The sequence below is a fragment of the Nuphar pumila genome, chromosome 10 (genome assembly GCF_984573655.1).
Source record: "Nuphar pumila chromosome 10, dmNupPumi1.hap1.1, whole genome shotgun sequence".
NCBI classification, from domain to species: Eukaryota; Viridiplantae; Streptophyta; class Magnoliopsida; order Nymphaeales; family Nymphaeaceae; genus Nuphar; species Nuphar pumila.
In genome coordinates, this window is record NC_143258.1 from 83114221 (window position 1) to 83136950 (window position 22730).

General features: G+C 39.4%; 2 protein-coding genes and 1 pseudogene across 2 annotated transcripts; 1 reads left to right on the plus strand and 2 right to left on the minus strand.

Moving 5' to 3' along the window:
- Positions 1-2348: 2348 nt before the first annotated feature.
- On the minus strand, positions 2349-5020 carry LOC149827088 (cationic amino acid transporter 5 pseudogene; annotated as a pseudogene).
- Positions 5021-8451: 3431 nt separating this feature from the next.
- LOC149827089 (putative pentatricopeptide repeat-containing protein At3g23330) lies at positions 8452-9861 on the plus strand. The gene has a single exon (XM_090018433.1). The coding sequence runs from the start codon at positions 8452-8454 to the stop codon at positions 9859-9861; it is 1410 nt and encodes a 469-aa protein (XP_089874559.1).
- An 872-nt stretch (positions 9862-10733) lies between these two features.
- On the minus strand, positions 10734-14059 carry LOC149827090 (alkaline ceramidase TOD1-like). The gene is made up of 4 exons (XM_090020221.1): positions 13757-14059; positions 13438-13641; positions 12031-12591; positions 10734-11354 (listed from the first exon to the last, which is right to left on the minus strand). The coding sequence occupies exons 1-4, from the start codon at positions 14001-14003 to the stop codon at positions 11029-11031; spliced, it is 1338 nt and encodes a 445-aa protein (XP_089876347.1). The 5' UTR covers positions 14004-14059; the 3' UTR covers positions 10734-11028.
- Positions 14060-22730: the final 8671 nt, after the last annotated feature.

Sequence of the window (22730 nt, forward strand, 5' to 3'; positions counted from 1 at the left end):
CAATAGCTTTTTTCTAAAATTTTATGATGCATGTGCCAACATGGATCTAGTCATATTTTATCTTTTAGTTACACCATTTTTTTATGGTGTATAATACATGATTGTATTAGGGATTATATTATTAGCATAGCAATATGATTTAAATCCATCACAATTATATTCACCACCTCTATTAGATCTCATTATTTAAATTTTTTTTTGTAACCCTTCAACCTCATGTTTATATGCCTTAAACTTGTCTAAAACTTTTGATTTTTTATAAATTAAGTAAATATAACATGCTTAGAATAGTTATCTATAAAAGTAATAAAATAAGTTTTTCTTTTATGTGTTTCAATCGATAAAAGCCTACAAATATCAATATACACAATGCCTAGTAATGTAGATGATTTGCTATCCTTAGAAAAGGGTTTCCTGGTTATTTTACTACAAATGCATGATCACACTTTTTAAAGTTTTATTTTTTAATAAAAGCAGCAAACCCATGCTCATAATCTTTTTCATTTTATTAACATTAATATGCTCAACTATAAATGCCATAAATATGCATCAACAATCAATGCACAATTAATATAATTAGAAACAATAAATATTTTATTCATTGAAGAGGCACAATATTTAATCGAAACAGATCATGATCTACATCATAATGACTTCTGAGCTTCACTTTTTCACGTTTTTCAAACCAAAAATGACCGTACTTGTGACAAAAATGACGTGCTTTCCCAAATGCTTCATAATTTTCAAAATCCATCCCATAGTCATTTTTCGCTTATCAAAAATCACTTTATCAAAATAGAAACAAACTTTAAAACCATTTTTAACAAAGTCTGCTACGGAAAGAAGATTCCTCATCATAGCAATTAATACACATCACCTTGTGTTGGGACATTGCAAGTTCAAATCCCAATGGTATCCTTGTATAACTTGTAGGGGTTTGCTTAACCCAGCTTGCCTTTAAAAAAAAAAGGTGACTAAAATGTATTGATTTGTTTTCTTATTAAAAAAATATTGAATCATGCTCTGCTTATCTGGAGCAGTGAGTGCACGTTACCATGTGTTTGGGATGTTGCATGGTATGGTTGTATAATTGATGGGGTCTGCCTAACCCCAGCTTGCCTATCTAAAATAAGAAAAAAAGAAAGATAGGTGCCAAATGTGATACCCTAAGAGACTTGAAGCTTGTAGGCCTCCAATTTAATTAGAAAGAAATGCAAATGATCCTTGTTTTCATTCTGGATATGGGAAATGCCCAGAAAAGTGCAAACATTTTTCAGGTTCTGTAAACTCGTATTTTTGCTGCTTAGCGTCATGGCAATCATAAATGAGCATTAAAATAGCAGTATTGCTTTTTTAAGGTAGTCACAAACAATTGTTGCTAATGAAAACACTGAAGTATAGAGGTTGACAAATCAGACTTTTCACTATCTTGTGTCAATCTTCATTCTATGAAATGGTTCTGTTAGGGCATGTCTGGTTGAGTGTTAGGAGATTTGGAATCTCGTGCAAATGAGAGAATGAATCTCATTGGGGGTCAGCTAAACAAACATGAGAAACCGAGTGGTGAGAAATGGACTCTCATTTGTCTTTACAAATAAGAGTTTTTTCTTTTTTTTAAAGGCAAGCTAGGGTTAGGCAGACCCTTACCAGTTATACAATTTTACCATTGGGTTTTGAACCTGCAACGTCCCAACACAAGGTGACGTGCACTAGCTGCTCCTACCAGACAAGCAGAGCCCCTGTTGGTCTTTACAAATAAGAGTTGCTTTCTCATTTGAATGAGAATCAGGATCACATGGAGCCTCGTGTGATTCTGATTCATATGATTCCAAATCTAATTTGATTTGGAATCACGTGGCCCAGCAAGCCAAACTTACCCAGTATCATGGCATATTCACCATAACTTTCTCACTAGACAAAATCATCCAACCAACACAGCAAAAGCAGATTTTTTTTTCCTCTTGAAACAAAGCAAAAACAAATTTCTTTAGCGGCTAAATTATGGAACACTTTGTATTATCTTTCACCATGTCATGGTTGCAACTGCACCACCCACCAGAGTCACACTCGTGCACTTTTGAGTTGCTAAAGCCAATCCAAAGCCTTTAACGTGCTCATATACTTGCTAAACTCAATAATGGGTGTTTTGCAAGTAAATACATTTCCAGTACTCTCCTATCAGATAGATACTACTATTCTGCCCAATATTCTCATAGCCCTTTTCATTCCACATTCTCAGGAAATTAATAAATGTGAGCAATCAAGCACAACTCTCAAGATGGTATACACCAAGTCACCAGAAAAGTGGAAGCAACGATAAAATAAAGTGCTAAACTTAAAGCAGATGTATTGATACTATCAAGTTCCTATTTTCAAAGTCATCATGGCACAGTAGACTGCACAGCACTATGGTTATGCTCTTCACCCTCTAATCTATTCTGTTGGTGAGCTATGTCATATGTAGCATGGAGAACAAAAAAGACATAATAAACGAACATGATCAGGGTGCACACACCAAACCTGATGAATGACTGGTAATCCAGAGATCCCATGAGAAAAATATTCACTGCAATTGACAGAGATGGCAACCAGGGAACCAGGGGGACCCCCCACACCTTTGGAACCCTTTGCTGAGGTAGGAAAATAGAGACTCCCAATGTGCCCAAGAACCACAAGGGAACAATGATGGCATAACCAATCCACCCTTGTGGACTAAGACCCCAATAGGCTGATGTTCCAATGGAGGAACCAATTATAAGAAGCAAGAAGAACACCAACTTAGTCACACTGGCATTAGGTGTGGTTCCTTTGAGGTAGTACCTTCTTACCAGCAAAGCTATAGCCATCATCATAAAGATGAACAAAGTACTGATTGAAAGAAGGTTTGCTAGGATGTCTAAGCTTGAGAAGAAAGCAATGATGCCACTTAAAAATGTCACTAGCAAGGTTGCATGGACTGGTGTTTGTGTTTTGGGGTGAACCAGAGCAAACAAGGGAGGTATCATATGCACTCTTGCTATATGAGTTGTGTACCGAGCCTGGCCGAGTGCGCCAACAAGCAAGACTGTTGTCATCCCCTTGAGTGCACCTACTGCAACCAATACCTTGATCCAGTGCATCCCCACCCTGTCAAAGGCTATGGAGTATGCTGCGTTAGGATCACTGACCTTGTAATTCTGCATCATTACCAGAGACAGAGACATTACGCAATAAATCACAGTGCTAATAGACATAGAGCCAAGAAGACCCAATGGTATGTCCTTTGAGGGATTCTTAGTCTCTTCCGCCATGGTGGCAATAGCTTCAAATCCATCATATGCAAAGAAAATGATTGCTGCTGCTCTAAAAACTCCGGCAGTTCCGAATGGGAAGAAGGGGTGCAAGTTTGAGGCATGAGCATGCCAAAAGCTTGCCGCTATCACAAGAACAATGGCCAGTGTGTTCATAAGAGTCAAAAACCAATTGATGAAAGATGTTCCTTAGGTACTGGTCATGGCGGTCATGGATGCGATCCAAAGCACTGTGACTGCAATAGGGTCTAAGAGGTTGTAGCCTTCTGCAAGGCCCTTTACATGAATCCGAAACACATTCGGCTCACGGTTTAGCAGTGTTGCGAAATATGAAGTCCATGATCTTGCAACAGCAGCTGCACCAATGATGCCCTCTAACAAGATGTTGGCAGCAGCGATGAATGCTACAAAATCTCCGAGCTCGACGCGCAAGTACGCAAAAGAACCGCCTGCTACAGGAATTTCAATTGCAAATTCAGTGTAACATAAAACAGAGAGCATGGCAGAGAGGCCTGAAACTGCATAAGATAGAACGATCGCGGGGCCTGCATCTCTATGAGCTTCTTGGCCAGTAAGTACGAAGATGCCGGTACCGATGACCGAACCGAACCCAAACCAGGCAAGATCCCACCAATTCAGGCACCGTTTCATGTCGTTCACACTTCGTTTCCGGACTTCTGATACCTCTGAAAGTTCATCCGATCTAGCAAGAAGGCGGTCCTTGAATCGATTGCATGTCTGTGACAGAGCAGATCTATAACTGGACCAGCTCTGGAAGGACTCTCCTGGAATGAAATCATCCTTGCTCCATCGCCAGTAGCTTCATTAAGACTGCTTTCATTGGTTCCCATCTCTTCTTTCTTCTGTATTACAAATGAAACACTGTGAACTTGAAGATTTTAAAATTGGTTTCTGCCCTTCCTTCTAGCTATGAAAGAAAACAATGATTCGAAAAGATTTGAACCATTGACATGCGTTCTTCATACCCATCATCAGAGAAGATTTTGGGATATTGATGCAGGGAATCAGGACCGCAGATATGATACCAAAACTCACAATTAAACTAAATTATCTAATAAAATCTGAAAAATAAATGAAACTAACTAAACAAGAAATACCTGGAAACGAATCAAGAAATTAACTTATATATCAATTCTAATATATTAATAGATGATAAATTCTAGTTATATGACTTCAACTTCCTAATTTTCATAAACCTCCTAATTAAAGCAAGTTCAGCCTAATTACGAATATCGACTAGATACAGTGATCCAATATCTAAATACAAAAAAAAAAAAACTCAAAAAAATATCCAAAAAAGCAAAAAAGAAAACCCAACTGAACTCTATGGACCAGCAGCTGGAATAAATAATTACTTGGTTTTGAACTTCCACTGCTGGACTTAACCAGCAGCTGGACCAGCTTAGCCCTCATAAATTCTGCAACTGTCAAGACTGAAAAGAAATCTTTTAAACATTGCCATTTTTGCAATAATTTCCTCAATGGGAGCCCTCTTTGGAAAATTACATACGCAACTTTCACTTTTATGGTGTGTTTGGATACCCTGGATGAGAATTCTCACTAGTCCAGTGAGCTACCTGAAAATCAAGTAGGCAGACCCCAAAGGGGTTAGCGTAGTTGGAGAGGGCCTTGGCTGGCACACCACCGGTCGGGGTTCGATTCTCACCCGGACTCCCAGCAGAGGCCCTTGGGACAAGGGTCTTAGCCATGGCGTTTTGTGCCCCCGAGAAAAGCTACTAGGTCTCCAGACCCATAGGCAAGCTGGGGTTAGGCAGACTCCTACCAGTTATACAACTATACCATTGGGTTTTGAGCCTGCAACATCCCAACACAAGGTGACGTGCAGCACCTACTAGTTCCCTGCGTAAAACATAGAAAAAGTAGGCAGACCTTGGCCCAACCCATTGGATTATGGGATCTGCGGATGGTATGGGTCAAATTAGGTTTTACTGGATCCAGGTAAAATATTTGTACCAAAGGCTTAATGCACATAGACTATTTCTGTTTTAACAAAACACTTATCCATTTGTTTCATATAATTTTCATGAGAAATTGTTGAAATGCCATCCCTTTTCTCTCTTTCCCACCGGGAGTGAAACAAACATCAAACCACCATGGTAGAACAGTGCCATACGGGCACAAAATTGCCTAGTTTTTTCTCACCACCTACCATTTTTCATGTGTAAATCATTCCACACCTTCCTCTTATAGGAAAGCATTCCCTTAGGAAGGCTGAGCTAGCAAAATTTTGTAGAAGTCTCACGTTTCCGTGAAAGGCCCTTTCTTTTCATGGAAATGAAAGGAACGGGCTCTTATGTGCCTTAAGTAGGGGTGTCCAATGGGTCGGGTTTGACCCAAACTAGACCCATACCATACCTTGTAGGGTTAGGGTTTGGTGATAAGCAAAAAGGTCTAATTAGAATCTGGGTTGGACCCATAGGGTCCAATTAATATATGGATCAGATATGGTTTTTGAAATTTCATACCAGACCCAGGCCCCACCAGAGTTCCGACTAAGATCTTTAATTTTTCAAAGTAAAAAAGATAAAAAATATTATTTTATTGGGTATGGTTCATGAAATCCTTATAGGATCCAGGTATGGTTTCTCTTATGGTGAGTCTGATTAAACCAGGGTTCAGACCTGGTACCATCATCTCAAATCTGGTTTGGGTTTGGTTTCACCTGAGTCCAAATCAAACCCTACCTGTTGACACTCGGAGTCCAAATCTATTGTGGTTCTGAACCAAGGGTGCAAATGGCCGAACCTCTAAACCGAGTCCAACACTTTATGCGGGGTACAAATTACTAAAGTAAGATCCAAAAGGATATCCGGATTGGATTCAGTTTTGCACATTCAAACCATTTTCAGATTTGGATGGCATTTAGGTTTGTGACTTATATCAGATCCATGTTCAAAGATGTATCTAATTGGATACGTTTGCACATTTTACATGTAAAAACCATGATTTTTAACATTTTTTTACAAGATCCACTATCATCATAAATTTCAGCTCCTGGTCAATCTTGTATCATCGGATCCCATTCAGATTTGGATTCGGATTCAGATCGACTGCACAATATTCAGATTGCAGATATGAAACCGACAAGACATACCTGATCCATTTTCAGCCATTCTCTCTCTCTCTGTGTCCATTGGCCTTTTTTGTTCCACGTGCTTACCAACTTCGGCATCGGTCGCCGTTTCTCTCGATGAGTGCGCGAGCTGGTATCAAATGCTTACTCTTTAATTAAGCTTAACAGAGCAAGAGGTAGGCAGTTCAAGCTTGGATGCGGTATTCGGCAAGGTTGTCCTCTCTCTCCTTTGTTATTTAATGCCATCGCTGAGGGTCTCGTGGTGTTGTTCAAGAGGGCAGCAGATAAAGACAATCAATCACATCGGCATCGAAGAATTTCTCCATCATATTCTAACATATGTTGACGACATGATCTTTTTCAGCCACGCTTCCATGCAACAGATGCTGAGATTCAAGCTCATCCTCCAGTTTTTCGTCTCTCTTTCAGGTTTATTCCTTAATGACAGTAAATGTTGCTTGTCTATGTTCAATGCCTCATCTTCCTTATTGGCCGCCGGACAACAGATTTTTTGGTTGCGCAACTTCAGATTTACTTATTTTCTGTCTGGGTCTTCCTTTACAAATAAAGTGTATTCCCTCAGCCGCTTGGATTGTCACTATCCAAAAAATTTAGACAAAAATTTCTTTCTGTCAGGCATCCTACCTATCCATCGCCGATCAACTTACCCTTATTAGGCACGTCTTGTCCTCTATCCCGGATTTTTTTATGTCCATGTTTCTGATGCCCAAGGGTGTGAAAAAGAAGTTCTCCAGTTTGATGACAGATTTTCTTTGGTCTGGTTGCCACCTTAGGACGAAGCATCACCTGGTTGGTTGAAACTCCTTGGTGTTACCAAGGCGTATGGCCGGTCTGGGGATCTTCGCTCCTAGACTAAGGAGTATTGCTCTCGTCGTGAAACAATGCTGGATAGCACATCATCCAGGCAATCTGTGTGCTCCTCTGCTCCATGCTAAGTACAGTTTTCTTGAGTCAATCCATTATATTCGTCGTCCCTATAGGCTACATATCTCGCACTTGCGTTGCATGTGGCTTAAGGTCATGTCTTTCGTCCTCATGCAAGATGGTGATCTCGGTCTTGATGCACAGTTTTTATAATGGACAATTACGCCTAGCAGCGTTTTGTGCACCAGAACTCTGTATCGGTCTCTTCTTTCTCAGGGGGCTGACTGGCTTCCTGAGCGTCTTTTATGGGCAAATGGGTCAACTCTCCACTCTAAGTTCTTAGCGTGGTTAATTTTACAAGATTGGGTACATACAAACAACTTTCTTAATTATGTGAGTTTTTAGTATCCGAGTAGGTGCATTTTTTGTCGAGCGGTAGAAGAATCAACCTATCATTTGTTTTGGGCCTGCCCAATCTATGTGGTTCTCTTTAAAAGTAAGTGAAATCAACTTTGAAGTAATTGTGGGACAAGAATCCTTTGTGCTTGACCTTCTGTGAGGTTTACTGCAGCAAGCCAGTGACGGTTGATCCACAAGAACTTGTGGATGACTCCCAACAATGCAATCTTTAGTTAAATTTCGGTTGTTTTTAGTAAGCTCATCAATTGCATCTTATGTGTACGCAATTTTGCACATCTCTTATGATGCTATCCACCCTCTTCAGCTGCTTCCTGAAGACCCCCATGACTCAGTAATGTTGATGTTTCTTTCGTCTCTCTCTCTCTCTCAACAATAGTGAAGATGCATCATCTGAGAATTTCATGCGCGCACTTCATCCCTCCGCAATCCCTACCATCGTCTTCAAACCATTCTTCTTTCTCTCCAACCTCACCAGCCACCACTCGGAGCCCATCAACCCTTCAATTCCCCCAAACCCATCAAACTCCGCATCAGAATGCCGTTCCTCTCTCATCTATACCACCAAAAGACGGTGGGTTTCTCAGAAGGAGGTCAGAAACTGATGAATGGAACTCCTTCATCAAGAGTCATGTTCAATTGGGTCGCTGCGACCGAGCCATATCTTCCTACCAATGTATGTCTCGTCGTGGAGTCGAGCCCAACTCGGCTACCTTTACTCTGGTGCTCAATGCTTGTGCAACCATGGTGGATCTGAAACAGGCCATGCTCGTTCACAATGACGTAATTAGGTGCAAATTATCGTCCAACAGCATCCTCTGTGCCACCATCGCCAATGTATATGCGAAATGCGGTCGTTTTGATCTTGCATTCCAAATGTTCGACAGAATGTCTGAAAGGAAAGTTACCTTACCAAAGACCCAAGATGCACGACATGGAACCAAAATCCCCTCGTTAGTCTCACAATATGGATTGCAGAGAGTCCAAAATGGTATCCCAGACCAAATGTTTGACAAAATGCCTCAAAGAGACGTTGTTGCTTGGACGATGCTCATGCATGATGCAGTCAGAGATAGACGGTTTGACATGGCAGTTGGTATGTTCCGCTTCATGATGGATGACGGGATCATGCCTGACCGGTTTGCATTGGTCAGCCTTCTCTCTGCAGTCGCTGGTTTGGGGGACGTGAGACTTGGGATGGAAATTCACTGTTATTTGATACGGAATTGTTTTCAGCTCAATGAGTTCTTGGTGGGTTCTCTGGTGAACATGTACACAAAGCATGGGAAATCTGATTTTGCAAAACGGATTTTTGATGAAGAGGGCTTGATGAATGTCGCTGCATGGACGTCACTGATCTTGAACCATGCCCGAGCTGGCAAAGCACATGACGCTATGAACATGTTCAAGAAGATGGCAGGTTCTGGCTTGTTACCGTCTTCGAAAACTTTGAGTGTGATCCTTACAGTAATTTCTGAATTGGGGGGTCTTCGAATGGGAACTGAGATGCATGGTTATGTTATTCGAAGGGGATTCAATTCAGATTCTTTTTTGTGTGTAGGTCTGATTGATATGTATGCAGAATTTGGATCACTGAAGCATTGTCGCTCACTGTTTGATAGCTTGCCTGATAGAGGGGTGGTTGAATGGACTGCAATCATAAATGCATTTGCAAAGCATGGTGAAGGGCCAATCGCGTTGTGGTTATTTAATGGTATGCGCCAAGCTGGAATCCAACCAGATGCCATTGCTTTTACTGCAGTTTTGTCAGCATGCAGTCGATCAAGCATGGTGGAAGAGGGACTCAGGTTTTTCAATTCCATGATTGGAGATCATAAAATTAAACCAAGTGAAGAACACTATGCTTGCTTGGTAGATTTGCTTGCAAGAAGTGGGAGACTTGAGGATGCAGTTGATCTAATTGATGGCATGGAGTTGAGAAGAGATGGAGGAGTATGGGAAGCTGTTCTATGTTCTTGTAGAGTCCATGGCGATGCGAGTTTGGGGGAGTATGCTTCAAAAAGGCTAATGGAAGTTGAACCAGAAAATACTTCATCTTACATTCTTCTTGCAGACATATATTCAGCTGTGGGCAGAAGATCTGAGGCACATAAGCTAATGGAAATAGTGACATGGTGGAAGCGAATAGGATAGGCAGAGAAGTTTGTGAGCTGGCAATTTTGACTCGTGCTTGGATGTCACTTGATTGGAATTGCTTCGTGATCACTGAGTTCACTTGCCAATTGCCAGGGTGAGGGGAAACAACTCCCGACATGAAGAGACTGTTAAGTTATTTCAAGTTCCGATCCTCCATGAAAATCCTGGTCAGCTTATAAGTGGGAGAACCCTGAAACTTTGCACCTTGACCTCCAATAAATTCAGGTGGATGAGTGAGTTTCAAGCTGCTCCTTCTGCGTATAGTTGCCAAACTCTGCAGACTAAAAATATAGACCATGAAGTGCCTAGTTCTGGTTCTAACTGAATGAGGTGGTACAGTTTCATTGATCCACTCCACACAAGGGCTGAAATTTTGGATAGTTGGATGAAGTTTCTTTTCTGAAATAAAAAGGAACTCCACATTTACTTTGTTTCAACACCTACTGCATAAGTGCATATTATTTTGCTTTTGTGAATTCGCTGCTTATCATATTTTCATGTGAGAAACAAGCTTGTATGTCATAGCTGGATCAAGAGACACTATCTTGCCTGAGAGGTCCCTATACAAATGAAAGGAACACAGAAAAAGTGCTAGACCATAGCTGTAGTAACCAGACTCGATTGCTGGTTGAACTGGTTCGACCATGACTTTGTTATTAATCAAGTTCAGTTTAGGAACATAGCTGATTTTTTTCATTAAAAACAGAACAACCAACTGCTCTCCTGATTCAACAAGTGTATTGGCAAACCATTTGAACTGATGCAGGATTAACAACATTCATCAAGCTATCCTCAGCTTAGCCATCAAATCAAGAAAAGGGGGGGGGGGGGGGGGGGGAAGAAAAATGAAAAAAAAAGAAGCTAATTCAAAAAAATAAATCAAAATTTTCTATTTCAATCAATGAATCTTCTTTTTAACTACTAACCATTTACTATACGTCAAAAATATACATATCATTCTTTGCTGTTGCGGCTCTCAAATTCTAAGGTACCCGACTTTTACTGGAAAATGCTTGTACACGTTGTTGGCCTGTCAGCTTTTGAAGGGAGTTGTTTTTTATTCCCCATAACTTTCCATGTTCCAAGCATTTTTCCCTCTTGTTTTGCATTTTTTTGCTCGTTCTCTCAATGCCCTCTTCCTGTTTTTCCTTGTCCTGACGAAACTCAATCATGGGAGTCTGCCCACATTTCCGCCAAGTATTTTTCACACTTACTGCCGTTGATATCCTTGGTGCTTGCCATTTCTGTCTTAACAATATGTGAGGCAGCCTCCCCATTCTTTATGTTGTGCCGGTATTCCACTGCTATCTGTTCAAAAATTTCTACTTCAAACATGTTTATTTTGATTCTGGGCTTCATGAGATCCCTTACATATGCAAAACTCAACTGATCCCTTGGATTAAAAGCTTCCAACTCGTTAAATAGTAAGCATGAGAATAAATTACTTCTGATTCCATGTTTCCTTAGTATCAATGCAGTATCTGGAACATCTGAGTTGCAAGAAACAGAGAAGTGTTATGAAAAGATAAAAGGACAAGGAAAAGTAGGCAAAATAAGTATAGCTTAGATTAATATTGTTTTCTTACTTTCATCTTTTCCTTTTTTCAGTAGCATTTTCTATGATCATTGAATTTTTAGCAGATTGGCTGCCCTATGAAACAAGAGGTGGCGCTTGCCCATAAAAATCCAACTTGGGTGGCCTTGTAGACTTTTTCTTAGACTTACTTTCGGTTTTCCATGAAACAACCAAGAAGGTTTCCATAGAGTAACCTCCATTATCCTTTGGCATTCTCATGAATGGATCAGCTTTTTGCAAAGAGACACTTCTTGGTGTGCCAAGATATAATATTGTGCCTATATGAATTTAATCTCCGACTTCCCCATGTACTTTATAGGATAAGAAATCACTAAATGTTCTCTTCATCTCTAGTTATTTAGTCCAATATCTGGTTTTCCATATGGAGTTGTATGTAATGCTCTCCATCTACGAGTGATTTCTTCATGGTTTGCAAGTTTTTGAGAGCTCTCTGCTTTGTTTAAATAGAAGCAGTTTGAACACCATTTCTTTTAAGCCGAGTTCCTCACTTTTGATGAAATTAGAACAGTTCTCCGATCTTCAATCAGTAATATGCAGAGATAAAAAGAGATGAGAGAAGATCATTTTACCAGTTGTGTAGGGTAGCTTTTTTCTACTCCATGGCTGCAACCCATTTTCACAGTAAGCCTCCATTTGTTCCCTCAAAGATTGAACATCTCCCCACTTCTTCCATCTGGCAGTTGCCATGGCTTCTTCCATGGTGTGAATGTTGAATGGGTGCTTCGAAATAGCAATATCAGCATTCTGAGAAACAAGTAGGGAATGAAGCAGCAGCAAGGGGTCTGCTGTTAATTGCAGCTTTGCGTCCACCCAAATGCTGTAATGGGCATTAGGGAAAAGCCTGTGAATCAGGTGTTTGGGTATCACCCCATTCATGGCTGGGTTTTCATAGGGCAGTTCCCCTAAAACTTTCACTATTCTCCATGCCCCAATCTTATTCTTTCTTGTTTCATTGATCATCATATTATGAGCGTTAAGTCCTTTTATTGTTTGGTCATCGACGAACATGAAGAAGCATGCAGTCTGCAATGTTGTGGACCCCAACCCTCTTGGCTGTCGAATCTTGTCGTGGTTCCCGAAGATTGCAGACACAACCACTAGTCCTCTGCAATTCCCCATGGCCAATCCGTCTGATTTCATAAAGGAACATAAGTTTTAATCCTGGTTTTGAGCAGAATTGACAGTCATAACTAAATTTCACAAAGCCCAGAAATAAAAAATTGCCCAAATTTCTACATTATTTTGAGCGTTTTCTTCAATTTCCAGTAATCTGTAGCATCTAATTCACAATATGTTCCTTTAGGTTATTTCCAAAAGATTCCTTTGAAAATCATAACATTGATCATTAGCATTTGGATTAATCTAAAACCAATGTAATACAATGGAAATAGGTTTATATTCTACATTGTGTAGGATAGAAGAAACGGTAGAATTAGAGTTTCCAAGATTAAATCTGAGAATCACCAATGTTGCTCCTTTTACATCTCACAATGAACCCCAAAACAAAAGGAAAATCATCTGCATACAAAAGATGAAAGGGAAACTCTAATTACTCCCACTATGCTATTTAACAAGCGGAAGCATATGTTCCAATTGCGCATTTCGCTTTTCAAGTCAATCTTCCCCTCCAATTAACAGTCATTAAAAAATTGTCATGAAATTCGATTAAACGTGTCATTAGGGAGTAATTGTGCCTAACCTGGTAAGATTAATTGAAGGTTAATTCATTGCAGAATCCAATAAAGAATACAAAAAATTCCTCCTCACCCAGCATCACAGAATTCAATAAAGAACACCATTTTTTTCTCCTAACTAAATATTCTATTCCAATAGGATACATGTAACATAATCTGCTCATTGATTATTTTTTCTTTATTGGTTTTTGATAATCAATGCAGGGCTCATCAACTACACAATTACTGCCATAAAATTAAAAAGAATGGAAAACAAAACGGCACTAACAGAGCACTTCTTACCAGAGCTGCTAACCTTGAATTCCCTCATGAACCCACACGGGATCTCCCCCTCATTGAAACTAAAGAAAGTTCTCCTTTCCTTGGTGCTAAAATTCCCAGCAAACGTGCTCCTTGGCTCAGAAAAATATCTCAATCTCTGCACCTCCTCATGCAGAGAAGAATTCCTCATGGAATCTTGAATATCTCTAAATACCAAACCATAATCTGCAACCCCAACAAAATAAAACACCATAGAATTCAACAAAACAAGGGAAAGCAAAACACCACCAAAAAAAGAAGGGGAAAAATGAACCAAAGATTAAAAAAAAAAGATGGTTACCCATGAAACGAACGAAGGTGGTGCATGAGGAGCGTACGGTTGGGATTGCGTACTTGTGCTCTCCATAGGAGGCCGGGTAGGAGAAGAGTGAATGTTGGATGGGATCTGACGGTTGAGATCTGGGGATGCATCTTCTAGAGAGAGTGGATGGGTGAAAGAGCAGGAAGAGGGTGAAAGAGAGGGAGACGAGAGAGAAGGAGAAGAGGAGTTTGGATTGCAGAATCATCGACGACGACGACTTTCCCATTTACCAAAAAGCCGGTGTCCTTCCGTTGCATGGTTATGAAATATAGGTAATTGAGAGAGAGAGAGAGAGAGAGAGAGAGAGAGATTGTTTCTTTGTAAAATAACCAAAAAGCCACTAATATCCCTTTATCCCATTCCTATACCATTACATTTAAGAAATTGCCTTGAAGATCCCCTCTTTAATAAAAAAATAACATGAAACCATGTTTCCCCATCATTGGTCAACAAGAGCAACAATAATAATTATAATATAATAATAGTATTATTAGTATAATTAGATTATTTGAACTTCAGATTCATAATGCAACTCTACCCACTCCAGTGATCTAATTCAACTAGTAATTTAGTAACATCACAAAGAGATTGTTAGGAGACTTGTCTGCCAAATTTAAGTAAAACTTATGCAAAAATGCTGTGTAACTTACTGAACTATAATGGGGCTGTATAAATCAGTTTTGGTCTTGGTTTGCATTAAATTGTATATTCAAAACATCCTGGATCTTATGTTAAGCTTAGGCTTGGGGAGGTCAAACTCAGATGTTAGCTCTTAACTAGAAGATGATATACTGCTTTGCTTTGGCTTGATATACAGGCACAATAACTAGAGTTGATAAAATCCCCAATAGGCATTGAGTTTTCCCATAGAATTCAAACCATATTGCTCGTGTCATTCCTTCAGCATTTAACTAGCAAGTTTGCGGAGTTCACTAGGCTTGCTATTTCTTTGATATAAGAGACTTTACAAGTGTTAATTTTGAGTCATTAAACATAATGACGTGATTGAGTAGCATGTATCTAATTAATTGATCAGAGTCCAACATCATGGGTTTAGACTTGAGATTGACTCTGATTTCCTAATTAGGTCTGATTAGCCATATACTGGTCAAATGCATGAGCCAAATTGATCTTAATTGAACTTATTTGGGTTTGGATGGGAGAGTTGATTTGGCAAAAACTCTACTTGGAAGCCAGATTTGCAAGGAAGATGGGAAGGGAGATAGGGATTCATTATCTCCTACTGTTTGGAACTTTGGATTTGATACATGGGATTGAAAATGGGGCTATGTTAGGTAGGGTGGTCTTGGGGGCTCACCTAGGGTTTTTCTTGCTTCGACGAGAGTTCGTCGTCATAAAAAGAAAATGGATTGAAAATGAGAAGACTGGGTTTGAGAAATGAGATTGAAAATGAGGGTGGAGAATTGGAGATAGGCGTAAAGATGAAGAGCAGATCAGGTCACTTTTGGAAAGTCATTTTGACATCCTCACCACCCATTGCTTCTATCCTACTGTTCTTTGTGCAATGGGGGCACACCAAAAAAATTAATGATGACATCATCATTAGCAATCATAATGGTGACCCTTTATCACTATAATGGACGGTGAGGATGTCAAATCACTTTCCAAAAGTGATTTGGCAAATCTACTCTCTTAAAGATGACCTCTTATCTCTCCATTTCAACTATACTCACATGAGAATGCAATTGGCAAATCTACTCTTATCACCCATTTTTATCTTTATAGAACACCCTTCTCATCTCTCCCAAAGAGAGCTTAGGTAAATGAATCTTTATGATACCCAAAAATTAAAAGTTTGGAATTCATTCATTTTTTTCCTTAAAACTTCAATTATTTTTCCAAGAAAAAAAAAACAAAAGAGGTCATGCAAGGACTGAAGGGCAGTTTTGGGTATTGAGAGACTAAAAAGACAAATATGTCAAAATAGATCTTTCAAAAATGAACTGCAAGTAGAGACAAGAAGGACAGTTATGACAAAGTGCAATATTCTTTTAGGTGAGATTCCCAAAGTTGATTGAAAGCAAGGGTTAACAGTCTGTCAGCATTCAAAAAGATAGTTCAGGGGAGGTACCAGACTGTCTCAGCTAACATGTGGGACCACCCATTCCCTCACAACGCCAGCCACTACTAAAGTATACTCGTCCTGCTTCCTGCAATGACCAAATTGCCCTGTTTGTATAACCATCAGAAAATTAATAAGATTTCAGGAAATTGAGATTTAAATTCTGATCTCTGTTTGGATCACCAAAAATTCCAATGAAAATTTTGAGGATGTTATGAGCTTAGTTACTGGAAGGTTCTTGCTATATGAGAAAGGCCACACAACTTGAAAAAATCCATGGAGCTTGCGACAAACCCTTCTCAAGGGGGCGATATACGAACACATTTTTCAAGCAAATGGGTGCAGTTTCCTATGAAAACATGGAGCCGACATGACTGACCATTTGTTTCACCCATTGTGGGAAATGGAATGGGCTCCTTGGGAAAGCACTTTCCTTCGCGAGTGTCGAATTCGAACAAAAAAAATGGCTTCATGCACCTGAGTGTGTAACAAACGCTCTCTCAAACAACCACAAGGGTTGGCTCAGTGGCCAACGTGGTGGTTGACTGGTTGTGAGGTATTGATAGCTTTTAGAGGTGGATCAGGTAAGGCAGGGTGGATCACTCAGGGTTTTTCTCCTTTTGATAAGGGTTAGAAAAATGTTTCCAAACTTAAAGGGTATTTTTGTAATTAGGCAAAAGTTGGCACCAAGTAAATATTCTCGCTAACCTCCCCCACATCAACCCTTTCTTGTGTTGTTTTGTGACTTGGTCCATAAATGAGACCCAAAATAATAATAAAATAATCATACGGATCCGCTTGTTATGCTGCCAAAGCGCACCTCCGAAAATGGACTGAGTTCAGTTGGATGCCCAACCCAGATCCAACACTTTTTAACGCATATGGATCTTAACATAAGGTTCAGACGTTCGTTTGCAATGATTCCAAATTATGTTATCTAATTTGTTGATCCAGATTCAGATCAATATTTTCTGTGTTACACATAGGGATGTCAATGGGTTGGGTTTACCCAGACCGACCTGAACCAAACCCTATAGCATCTGGATATGGTGAAAAATAATAAGACCCGATTAAGACTTGGGTCCAGAACGATTAACCCGGGTATAGTTTGTGAAATGTTGTACTAGACTCGGACCTGACCTGAGTTCCGATTAAGAGCAGCAAATTTTTAATGTAAAAATGATAAAAAAATATGGTTTTACTAGGTATGGTCCAGGTCTGGTTCATGTAATTCTTATCGGATCTGGGTATGATTTTTCTTATAGTGGACCCAGCAGGTAATACTAGACCAAAAAACCGAGTCCAAGTCTGGTTCCACCTGAGTCCGAATCAAACCCTACCCGTTGACACCTATAGTTACACATAATATGCAGTGGTGCTGCATCATGCATAGCCCACAGTCAGGCATCTTGGCATCTCTGGAGATGGGTGTGGTCTCCATCTTGAGAAATGTTGAGATGGGCGGCTGTCAGAGGCGTCGCTGCATAAAAAAAAATGCCTTCGTTTTTTATTGAATTGGTGCTCGGATCAGGATCAAATTCAGTTCACCTACGTTTGTACTTTTTTCCAAAAACGGGCCTCACTTTTTTTAAAATTCTTGATATGAACCATAGTTTTTCTAGAAACCGCGGTCAAATGTTGAGGAACCTCAGGTCAATATATATCACCTTGTAAAATGTCCTTGTTTTTTTCGGTTTGTTGTATAATCTTTTGTTTTTTTTAGAGTACAATCTTCATCCGCATAAGAAAGAAGGAAAGAAATATTTTGAACTATCGACTATATATAAAGGTCGTTATTGTAATTTCAGGTATGATTTAACCTGTCTTAGTAAATAATAATAAAGGTAGGGCCTTGTTTGGTAGGGACCCATATCAGCAAATTCAAAAAAACTGAGGCTCATTTTTTAAAATTAGAAGAAAAAAAGGTTGGCCCTAAACAGATTTTTTTCATTTATATATCTTTTGGACGACCTTCTTGGGGGCAAGTGTAAGCCCACAGAGTTGACAACGCAGGAAGAGCCAGCACGACTAGGTCTCGAACATGGAGTTTCGACTCTATTATAAGATCCAACTTGGATTCGAATATAAGTCCAGACTCAACTTTCAAGTTTTGGGTACCTTGTTGGGTCCAGAATATTCTGGCCCATATCCAGTCTGTTTGCATCCCTAGGTCCTAGTTTATTGAGCCGTCCAATTTATCGATGGATGGCAGAATATTATATATAGCTTTTGCTACACAACTAAGTGAAAAAAAAAGGTTAATATTTACACTCAACGTGGTTGCAATGACCTGTCTGACAGCCATTCATCTTGGCATTTTGTGTGATAAGTTTGATGTCTATCTCGAGAAATGTTGAGATGGATGTAGGGGTGGTAATCGGGTCGGGTTGGCGGGTTGGCGTGTCAGCATACCTCAACCCGAACCCGACCCGTTTATTAAATGGGTCGGCTGTGGCAAACACAAACCCGACCCGTTTAATAAACGGGTAACCCGACACGACCCACCAACCCATTTAATAAATGGGTTGGGTCGGGTAAACGGGTTTTCAGGTTGGCGGGTTGGCGGATCGGGTTGGCGGGTGGGGTTGACAGGTCGGGTTGGCGGGTTGACCCACCCGTCTAACCCATTTATTAAACGGGTCAGCCGGGTTGGCGGGTTGGCATACCCCCAACCCGAACCTGACCTGTTTAATAAATGGGTTACGCGAGTCGACCCGTTTATTAAACGGGTTGGCTTAAGCCCAACCCGAACCCGAACCCGCCTAAGAGGCGGGTTGGCGGGTCGTGTCAGAAATTGCCACCCCTAGATGGATGGTGAAAGTGATGTCTATCTCGAGAAATGGTGAGATGGATGGTTCACAGTAGTTGATGAAAAAATAGATTAATAAAAGTTGGTCTAGACGCTTACTTTAAAATAGATTAATAAAAGTTGGACCCACATTGCTGTTATATGTCTTTTTTTTCAAATTTGATTTAGGTGTTGCAGAAGTAGCTTCAAAACCAAGTATATCTCACCAGCTTTGAGTGGCCGTGTGAACCACGTATATGATAAAGATCTCAGCATAGGTTAGGTGTGATGATGATGGTGATGATGCTAATAATGATAAAAATTATAGCATTATGTATCTCACACACACACATATATATATATATATATATATATATATATATATATATATATATATATATATATATATATATATATATATATATATATATATATATATATATATATATATATATATGTATGTTAAGCTATTTACACTGGAAAAATATAGCAGTATGGCTAGACTACCAATCTTTTGAAAGACTACACATGATTAAAGGTATTTTTGTTTTACGCCAAATAAAAAAAAAAAATTACTCGAACTGTTTCATGGTAAACCATCTTCGAATAAATGAAATGGACTTGTTTACTTTTCACTTGGCATTATAATATTAAATTTTAATAAATAAAATAACAAATGAACATGGTTGCCCCAAGGGGGGGTTGGCCTAGTGGGGTGGGGGCCTTAGCTGCTAGACAGGCAGTCAAGGTTTTGTTGGCATGGGTATCACCCTTCTAAGCAAGTCAATAAGTAGCATAGGCCCTCTGGGCAGGGGTCCTAGCCTTGAAGTTTTAGGCTGCTGGTGCGATGACTGTGAGTATGACAGGCTGAGCCAGTGTGACTAGGTCGTTGTGCCGGGTGTGATTTCTTCGGGTTATAAATTAAAAAAAAAATGAACATGGTTCCTTAGACAACATGAATACCAAGTCGCAAGGTTGCTCATATGTCAAATAATGTCCTAACTCAGCTTATGGATTCAGGTTAACCCGGTTTAGCTTGCTCAAGGATCCAATTCCTATTCGTAGAATGTCTGATGAAGCGAACCATGTCATCATCATCAAGCCTTGTCCTGGTTACCACTTGGATTCTCCTCCTCTTCATCAAGTGGTTGTCCCATATCCACCACCAGACTTAGGTCCAAATTGGGTAAATGCTTGACCAGGTTCTGATCCATTTCTTTCCTTGGTTCCATTCTAGGTTACAAATTCAATTTGGCCGGCATGGCTTATAGGACATTTATGAGACTGATCCAGATCCAAGATTCCCTTTTCATGTCATGTGACATTAGAACCTATGGCCTATGGGTCAAATATTGGTGATATTTTGAAAATATTGCAAAAATGCAATAAATAAGCTGTTTCAAATTAATGTTTAAAAGATCAAGAAATTAAAGACATTATCGTATTTTTACTTCAATGAAAATAGTGATAATAGATTCTTGTCACCAAAATCTTGAAAATCCACGTTTTTATTTTGTATATATTTTATATCTCCATTTTTCTTATCTTTTTATACATGTTTGATTAATTTATTTTTGCCAAAGAAGAACAATTAGAAGAAATCAAGTTGGGTTTGAAGTAGGGTTGTCAGTGAATTGAATTTTATCAGATATCTGACTTGATTTGATTCCATTTAGTTGCATTTGGTAAGCCAAATCCATATCCAATTGTAATAGGATGCATATATGATTTTGATTTTTTGCTACGGAATCCAGCAAATATCTGAATTCATTTACATGTCAAAAATAGATCTGATATGAGATTTTCACCGTCAGAATTCAAATCCATTCAGCCAACATCCAATTAATTGAATATGATAATGACCACATGAGTCCTGTTTCAGATCCCTACAAGATCCATTTGGAAACCTGACTTTTTCTTAGGAAATATCAATCCCTAGGATTAAAAAAAAAGAGACTAAGGGTACATTTGAAAGAGAGAAAGATGTAGGAAAAGTGATGCAAAATAAAAAGAATCATATGGATTTTTTTGACCATTTCAAACTAGAGACTTTTTTCGTTGGGAGACTTTTTCTAAAAAGTACACTTTTTTATAAGAAACATTCTTTCACTACCTCTTTTGGAGAAATGTTTTCTACCGATACCATTTCACCATCACCACCACCCTCGTACTCTTTTCTCATTTTTTCATATTTTCTCACACCATTTTTCTCATGATCTACAAAACAAGTGAAAAACTTTTTTTTTGAGAACTCATATCAAAAACTTTCTTTTTCCTATGAGAGTCTGTCTCTTCCAAATGTGCCCTAAATATGTCATGTTGAGCCACCGCTGTTAGGTCTATCATCTTTAAATATCAAACAAAAAATTTGTCAATGGTATGTTCCAGAATGCACGGTTTTTCAACTACCCTGTGAGAAGTTACCACGTGTCATCAATCCTGGCCGACCTACCACGTTGGAATTCGACCGTTTTCACACGAAATAGGCCGCGTGAAAGTCTTTGACTGCCACCCTGTTCGAACGGCTATATTTTCTCTTTCTGACCCTTCAGACCTCTATAAAACCCCCCTTGAGATCCTAACATCTCTTCATCCCATAGCCTCTCTCTCTCTCTCTCTCTCTTTGCTTAGTAGACACAAACTTTCCCACCCCATCTCACTTTCTCACTCTAGATCCAAATCCTTTGTACCAACAACACCTCTTCTCTTCTTCTTTTCCTCTGTTTCTCTCTCTAGAAACTTGATCCATGGAGTCTTCAAGGCTTGCAACTTTCTTCTCCCTTCTCCTTGTTCTTCTTGTTGCCACGTTGAGCACTGTCTCTGCTCAGATTGCATCGGAGCCCTCGCCTGCGCCGACGAGTGCTTCCTCGATGACTTTTCCTGCATTCAGCGCTGTTGCCTTTGCATCTTTGATGTCGATGATGGCGTTGTTCTTCCGCTGTTGATGATGCATATGAGGCTATTTGATGGTTGATGTGGCCGGAATTCTGGTTTTCCGGCGAGGATTTTGTGGATCCGGTTCTATTTTCTAGACTAGTACTATTATAGAGGATAGTGATGTTCATTTCTTTTGTTTCTTTATGGCTTTGTTCTTTTGACAATTATTAATTCTTGTTCCCCTTGTTGCTTATAAAAGGGGAGCATGGAGTTGGGATTGTGTTTGTTGATGGGATTATTTTGATTGTATATATATTAGAATAAAATAAATGGTTGATTAGTTCATTTGTATATGCCATGAGTTTTTTGTGTGTTTTTTTTTTGAGGGAATCCCATATAAAATTATTTCTTTTGACCATTATAAATTCTTCTCCCCCTTGTTGCTTATAAAGGGGAGCATGGAGTTGGGATTATATATATATATATATATATATATATATATATATATATATATATATATATATATATATATATATATATATATATAGCAGTGGACTCGGGCTTGGGACAAAGGTCTCCACCCCTGTTTTGTCTCAAAATTCTATCTTCCATCTTTGCCTTCATTCCTGCATGATTTTAACCTCCATCCCGGCCTTTATTACCATTTCATGTCCTCCATTCCTGGTCCAAACAGGGCGGGGCTCTGTTTTCCTTTGGTCCACTGCCATCTTTAAAGAAGGATCAGGGATGGAGCGGGGCAAGGGGGGGTTCGATGACAGGGACGGGGCGGGACGGGACGGAGGAAAGAGTAAGTCCATCTCCGCCTCTATCCGGGTTTTGATTTTAACCTTCATCCCTATTTTCATCCTCGTTTCAATGTCCTCTATCCCTGATCCCATAAGGGGTGAGGCGGAGTGGGGCCTGTTACCCCTAGACCATTGCCATCCCTGTATATATATTTGAATGAAATAAAATGGTTGATTGATTAATTCATTTGTATGCCATGAGTTTTTTGTTTTTTGGTTATAGGGGAAGCATCATGTTGATGGATTATTTTGATTGTACATATATATTTGAATGAAATAAATGGTTGATTAGTTCATTTGTATATGCCATGAGTTTTTTGTGTTTTTTTTTTTGTTTTTGAGGGAATCCCATTGACAATTATTTCTTTTGACCATTATTAATTCTTCTCCCCCGTTGTG

Excerpts from the sequence above, each read along its gene's own strand:
- LOC149827089 (XM_090018433.1), top strand. The coding sequence starts at position 8,452 with ATGGTGGATCTGAAACAGGCCATGCTCGTTCACAATGACGTAATTAGG.
- LOC149827090 (XM_090020221.1), bottom strand. The coding sequence starts at position 14,003 with ATGGGAAAGTCGTCGTCGTCGATGATTCTGCAATCCAAACTCCTCTTC. Across the intron at positions 13,642-13,756 it reads CACCTTCGTTCGTTTCATGG|ATTATGGTTTGGTATTTAGA; the intron begins GTAACCATCTTT and ends TTGGGGTTGCAG. Across the intron at positions 11,355-12,030 it reads AAAGCTACCCTACACAACTG|ATGTTCCAGATACTGCATTG; the intron begins GTAAAATGATCT and ends CTTGCAACTCAG.